The 7,127-nt window shown below is 37.4% G+C and overlaps 1 protein-coding gene and 1 long non-coding RNA gene across 4 annotated transcripts in view; one reads left to right on the forward strand and one right to left on the reverse strand.

Annotated features, from left to right (window-relative positions):
• The window catches only part of MYH2 (myosin heavy chain 2), a 28,102-nt gene extending 23,572 nt beyond the window's left edge, over positions 1–4,530 (forward strand). For all 3 annotated transcript variants that reach the window (XM_050765181.1, XM_050765179.1, XM_050765180.1), the window contains 9 exons: positions 69–234; positions 333–457; positions 617–925; positions 1,014–1,217; positions 1,798–1,923; positions 2,016–2,186; positions 2,270–2,374; positions 2,496–2,591; positions 4,246–4,530. In XM_050765181.1, the coding sequence (XP_050621138.1) occupies positions 69–234; positions 333–457; positions 617–925; positions 1,014–1,217; positions 1,798–1,923; positions 2,016–2,186; positions 2,270–2,374; positions 2,496–2,591; positions 4,246–4,398 (1,455 nt within the window). In that variant the 3' untranslated portion in view covers positions 4,399–4,530. The remainder of the gene's footprint in view (positions 1–68; positions 235–332; positions 458–616; positions 926–1,013; positions 1,218–1,797; positions 1,924–2,015; positions 2,187–2,269; positions 2,375–2,495; positions 2,592–4,245) is intronic.
• Positions 1–7,127, reverse strand: part of LOC126939842 (uncharacterized) — a 175,368-nt gene that overhangs the window by 32,787 nt on the left and 135,454 nt on the right. The gene's annotated exons all lie outside the window — the stretch shown is intronic.

Below are 7,127 nucleotides of genomic sequence, written 5' to 3' on the forward strand. Positions count from 1 at the left end.
TCCAGCATCCTCTGCTCTGTACTCTACTGTTTTGTCTTTACAGCAGGTAACAGGTCTTGGTTTTTCAGATCCTGGCAGAATGGAAACAGAAATATGAGGAAACGCATGCCGAGCTTGAGGCCTCCCAGAAGGAGGCCCGTTCCCTTGGCACTGAGCTGTTCAAGATGAAGAATGCCTATGAGGAATCTTTGGATCAGCTAGAAACCCTGAAGCGAGAGAACAAAAACTTACAGCGTGAGTCCCTATCACATTCAATAATATTCATAATTTGGAAGAATCTTTCCCCTACATCATGTGTTTAACCAAATACCTACCTTTTACTCAAACGACAGAGGAGATTTCTGACCTCACGGAGCAGATTGCAGAAGGAGGGAAACGTATCCATGAACTGGAGAAAATAAAGAAACAAGTGGAGCAAGAAAAGTGTGAACTTCAGGCTGCTTTAGAAGAAGCAGAGGTACATGTAAAATTGTGCATTATAAAAAAATTTGGAAAAAAAATTAGGTACATCTGCATAGAGTGAATAAAAAGACACATAGCACAAAATTATTGGTGTCCAGAAAAACTTCATAAAGCTTTTGGTTCCTTGCTGATGTCACCTCTTGCTGTCATTAAGGCATCTCTTGAACATGAAGAGGGAAAGATCCTGCGCATCCAGCTCGAATTGAACCAAGTCAAGTCTGAGGTCGATAGGAAAATTGCTGAAAAAGATGAGGAAATTGACCAGCTAAAGAGAAACCACATTAGAATCGTGGAGTCCATGCAGAGCACGCTGGATGCTGAGATCAGGAGCAGGAATGATGCCATCAGGCTCAAGAAGAAGATGGAGGGAGACCTCAATGAAATGGAAATCCAGCTGAACCATGCCAACCGCATGGCTGCCGAGGCCCTGAGGAACTACAGGAACACCCAAGGCATCCTCAAGGTAAACGGGTCCCAAGAGATGGTTCCAGGACAATTGGGGTGCCTGCAACCCTGAGAACATGGTGTCTCAATGACGGTTTGTTTCATAGGATACCCAGCTCCACCTGGATGACGCTCTCCGGACCCAGGAGGACCTGAAGGAGCAGCTGGCCATGGTGGAGCGCAGAGCCAACCTGCTGCAGGCTGAGATCGAGGAGCTGCGGGCCACTCTGGAGCAGACAGAGAGGAGCAGGAAAATCGCAGAACAGGAGCTCCTGGATGCCAGTGAGCGTGTTCAGCTCCTCCACACCCAGGTGGGATTCAGCACAAAGAACTCCCCCGTAGTAAATTTTATATGTCAGAATAGATAAGCCTGAGTTTTTATAAGACAGCTAGACCTAATATGTCTACCAAATTTTCTTTGCAAATAATACAGAATAGTAATTCTGCATTATTGAGAAATCTTTCCCTGTTTTGCTTTGAAAAACTATTGTTGATTTGCTTCCTATAATATTCTAAGGCTGCCCATATTCTATTGTGTTAATATCTTTATTGGCCCTCATTATCAATATTCACATTTCATTCTGGAGAAATGGAATGTTATGTGCATGTCTATTATAGTTTTATCCCTGTGAATGGTCCATTGGTAAATGATAATTATAAAATTATAGAGCTATTTGGTCTCCTTGTGACCTATGCACTTGAAGATGCTGAATATTCTATAATATTTCTATTTTATTTAATTGTACTACATAACACAATCCTTTAATTCTTTCATATTAAAAGAATATTTTTTTGACTTGCAGATTTCTATCTGAATTTTTTTCAAGAAGTGGTTACCAATAAATACTGTGGTAACACAATTTTTAAAATGTACAAACTCTTTTTAAACAGAACACTAGCCTGATCAACACCAAGAAGAAGCTGGAGACAGATATTTCCCAAATGCAAGGAGAGATGGAAGACATTCTCCAAGAAGCCCGCAATGCAGAAGAGAAGGCCAAGAAGGCCATCACTGATGTGAGTGGCAGGAACACTTGCCCACTGATTTAGCAGTAGGATTTCCTGACATCTATAACTTTCTTGTTTTTCTTGATTTATTTGCTATTTAGGCCGCCATGATGGCCGAGGAGCTGAAGAAGGAGCAGGACACCAGTGCCCACCTTGAGCGGATGAAGAAGAACATGGAGCAGACAGTGAAGGACCTGCAGCTCCGCCTGGATGAGGCTGAGCAGCTGGCCCTGAAGGGTGGGAAGAAGCAGATCCAGAAACTGGAGGCCAGGGTGCGTCTCCCAATATCTGTCTATTTCCATCTGCTTTCAGTGCCTGATTGGATCAAAGTTCTTAAGAGCCTACTTATTTGTAGGTACGGGAGCTGGAAGGAGAGGTTGAGAGTGAGCAAAAGCGTAATGCTGAGGCTGTCAAAGGTCTGCGCAAACATGAGAGGCGAGTGAAGGAACTCACTTACCAGGTACGGCAGTAGTTTTTAGCAGCTAAGCACTGGTCGAAGTCTATGTGAAATACTCATATGCAATGATGCAATAGTCATGTGCTTTAGTAATTAAGGTCCTGGACTTTTTATAATCTTTCAGACGGAAGAAGATAGAAAGAATATTCTCAGACTTCAAGATTTGGTAGATAAACTTCAGGCAAAAGTGAAATCTTATAAGAGACAAGCTGAGGAGGCTGTAAGTAATTTTAAGATTGAAGTCCTCAAATTAAGCTAATAAATAATTACTACCTCTTGTAGTAAACAAGCTGTTTGCTTTATAGACTTCTGCGTGCGTACTTAACATTTGTTTTTGTACAATAATTATTGTGTATCATTTGTAATATCAGTAGCTTCACTTTAAAAGTAAACTTTCAATCCACCAAGAAACCTGAAAAAAATTAAAAGCAGAAATAATACAGGCCATACTCTCTGGCCACAGTATGATGGAGTTGTAAAGTGATGATAAAATATAAGCAAAAATTCTTGGGTACTTAAATATTTAAAAAACTAACTTTCTTAAATAACTCTTTGTTTAAAGTGAAAATAAAAACATAATTACTAAATAATTATTAATTATAAGTAAATATCACAAGGAAGATGCTACTTTTACAAACCTACAGAATGTAGTCAAAGCTGTGCTTGGAGGCTAATTCATTGCTTTAAATGCTTTCATGATGAACCAAAAGTAAAAATAAATAAATAAATGGACAGTCCAATAAAGAAATTGTAAATAATAATAAAACAGTAGAAGAAGTACTGTTAAAAATAAAAGTAGAAACTGGTGAATTAGAGTATACTATTTTCTATTTGATAACTTCATTAATATTTGTAACTTCTGGAGAATTAACAAAATAAATGTATTATAACTAATTTAATCAAGGAAAATGAGACAGAAAATACAACATTAGAAATGAGAAAGGGAATAAGCTATACACATAGAGGATTACTTTTTAATATAAAACATACATCTATCAATAAAGTTGAAGCCCTGAAAAAAATTGATGATTTTTCTAGAAGAATATAAATTACCAAGTTGGCTGAATTACTTCTGGAAATGGACCCAAGTCCAGATAGATCTTTCAAAATTTCAAGGAACAGATAATCCCCCAGCTATGTAGGCTGTTCAAGAGCATGGGAAAAGATGGAAAGCTGTCCAATTCATTTTAAGAAGCTCACATAGCCCTCATACCAAAACCTGTCCAAGAGAGAACAGAGGGAGAAAAACTAAAGGCAGTTTTACTCATAAAGACAGTTACAGCAAAGATAAATTACTAAGTAGTAAAAGTCTTACTTTATTAAAGGAATTGTCTTCCAGTGATTAAATAAGGTTAATTCTTACAATGTAAAGATTACCTAATTAGGTAATCTGTCAATAGAATCATTACATCCAATGCAGGTGGAAAAAAGTAACCATTTTGAAATGTGCCAAAATGATACATGACAAAATCCAGTATTTATTTCAATTTTTAAAAACTTAATAAATTCATTCTTAATATGATAAAAAACTAACCCAAGTGAAAATCACCATCTTACAGCAAGCATTAACAACTATGACTTTAATATTCTTGCCTTCCTCTCTAAGCTTATATTTTTCTTCTTATTCTACTTGTGGTACATATGTATTATGTGTTTTGGTTGCCAAAATAGCGATGTAAGATATATATTTTATATATATATATGACACCAATAAATAAATCTTACAATTAATTTCAATGATAAGCCCTAGATGTTGCTTCTCCATAGATGCCTTTCTTCCCTTAGGTCTAAAGAAGAATCCTTTCTTCTCTTAGGTCTAAAGAGTCTAGAAAGATGTAAGTGTGAGTTGCTTACAATTCCATTTTTATTCTCAGGAGGAACAATCCAACACCAATCTAGCTAAATTCCGCAAGCTCCAGCATGAGCTGGAGGAGGCCGAGGAACGGGCTGACATTGCTGAGTCCCAGGTCAACAAACTGCGGGTGAAGAGCCGGGAGGTTCACACAAAAGTCATAAGTGAAGAGTGACCACGTCCTGATGCCATGGAGTGACTGAAGACAGGCACAAAATGTGACATCTTTGGTCATTTCCCTCTGTAATTATTGTGTATTCTACCCTGTTGCAAAGGAAATAAAGCATAGGGTAGTTTGCAAACAATATCCTTAGACTGGTCTTGTCTTTTCTCTTTCCTGAAGCCATGTCAAAGTTTGAAGAGTCACAGAGCTGTCAAACAATCATGTTTAATAGGCGACTGACTAAGTATTTATGTATTCACTTTTATTCTGGGTCTACAGCACATCTTAAGGCTGTAAAGGTGTCACTTATCAAGAAAGACTGTTCTAATGAACAGAAATCTAGAAGTCCATTTTATTTCTTTCTGACCTTTCCTTATATCTGAGTACAGTAAAATCTTAGAAAGCTCTTGCTTCCCCTACCATGAACATTTTTCAGGATGGTACTAGCTATATTCTCACATAGGGGATTCAAACTGAATGGTATCATTAATTCTCTTTGTTGAGTAACTGTTATCAAGAATATAAATCCAAAATATTCTTAATTAGCTCATGGATATTTACATTATTAATTCCAATGTACCATACGCCCACAGTACGTGCACTGGGTAATGGGTTTGACATGACCTTGCTCTTCATGAAGCAAGTTTCAAAATTAAATTAAATATGACTCTTCTCCCTGTGAAAACTACAGGGTGTCTATCAAACCTGGAGACTTAGAGAGTATTATTTTACGTGTTACAATGTAGTATTCATGAGCTATTAGCCTATGTTTCCAGTCTTTATGGTCTCTCATATAATCATATAAAGAGCCAAAATAAATGACTAAAAGTATCAAGAAAACATGATCTCAAAGTAGATTATTCAAGTGTATATTCAACACACATAATGACGGGTATGAGTTTGGTACAAAAAGTAGATATCGTAGCAATCTGGACTACTCAGAGACTTTTTCCTAGAGGATCAAGATTTTTAAACTGGATGCAGCTGAGATGCATAGCCAAAAATATAACCTTCCTCGACAGAATAAAGGAAAAGCTAAATGGTAACTTCTCATCAGATAGAAAGTAAGAGTATCCTGGTCTAAATGGCACTGTATGAAAATGGTGTAAATTAGACATGGTAGTTTACCAGGTAAGTTGGATTCACACTGTCGCACTGGCCTTAGAAAGGGTGTGGAATTGCTCTTCTCACAGCATAAGCCTCTCTTTCACTTTGTTCCTGTATCACCTGGAATTGCTTAAGTGCTTTATAACATGGCAGTAATAAACAAAAACAATATCTTACTTCCTACTTATTGAAAAGTTTACCCAGAGCAAGACAAAAGGTTGTCTGAAAATTCCCATCAAATCCTATTGAGAGCATTATTAAAATGTTCTGTCATCCTGAAAATCATTACCCACATTTTGCAGGTGCCTAGTAAAGAAACAGACAAGTAAGAAAGTAAAATTATGTACCTGTGGTAACAAAGCAGGCTAACAGATGGCTAGGAAAGGCCCTCTCAGATGCACATCCCTGCAATACCCTTCCTGATGGCTTTAATCTACCCCAGGTAGAAGAGTGTCACAAGCGAGTACGCTGGACTGCAAGTCAGGTGACCAGAGTCTAAACTGCTGTGTGATTTGTGGAGATTCTCTTCTATTCTTTGGATCTCAGTTGCTTTATTAGTATAATGAGGAAGATGAATTAGATGATCCCTTATGGTAATAAAACAATGTGACCTTTACAACTAGTATATCCAGATATCTCCTTTCATAAGGCAAGCTATAGCCATTCAATCAATTGAAATATAAGTACAATAATACAGATGTGGCTGCAAAACCAGGTATATTAAGCAAATGTGGTCCCAGTCCCAGCCAGACAATGCTTACAGAGAGAGACGCAAGGCCACAAAGATAGTAAAATAAACTTCAAAAAAAAATTAAAATTAAAATAGAAAACAATGTTCAGGTATTGTTTGTAAGCAAAATATTAAATATATCCCATGGACAGTTGATAGAGGAAAAATCATCGATGCTGCATATTTAGATAGAGAAATGCCCTGTTTCCAACATTTTCTTATGTTGAGTTTCATAGAGGAAACTAGATTTCACAAGCAACTTGGGCATCGAAAAAAAATGAGAGAAGCAGGACATCTCTGCTTGGCAAGGCAATGCAATTTCGGAGCAAGTCTGAAGTGCCAGTGGAATGATTTGACAATGAATCAGAGGCGACTGATTGAAGGAAACAAAAGAAGCTATCTTTGGCTGCTCTTCATGAAGCAAGTTTCAAAATTAAATTTCCAAGCATCCTTGAAAAAGCACAATAAATTGCAAAAAAAAAAAGAAAAAGGAAATCTTTTTGAGAGAAAGCAACAACGTTTTCATAACACTCTGCTAAACAGCAGAAGCTTTCCTCCCGAGTATACTATCATAACTGTGCAGGCAGTTGAAAAGACTTCACACAGGCGACTCTGTGAAACAGAAGAGCAGTAGGCAACAAAGTCCAGGGATTCCAGAACTTAGCTGTCTTTGAAACAACACCTTACATTATTCCAAAGGCCAACAACTTTAAGATTGCCAACGACTCAAATTATTTATAGGAGATTGATTCATATACTCAACCCAATGTGAGAGGAAATATTTCTAATTATATCCAAACATCTTTAATATGAGGGGAATTAGGCTTGGAGACCGGCAATGCCAAAAACATGTTTTGCCAAATATGTTTTAAGAAAGAGGAGGAGGTTACGTGTTTTCCATATT

Source organism: Macaca thibetana, chromosome 16 (genome assembly GCF_024542745.1).
Source record: "Macaca thibetana thibetana isolate TM-01 chromosome 16, ASM2454274v1, whole genome shotgun sequence".
NCBI classification, from domain to species: Eukaryota; Metazoa; Chordata; class Mammalia; order Primates; family Cercopithecidae; genus Macaca; species Macaca thibetana.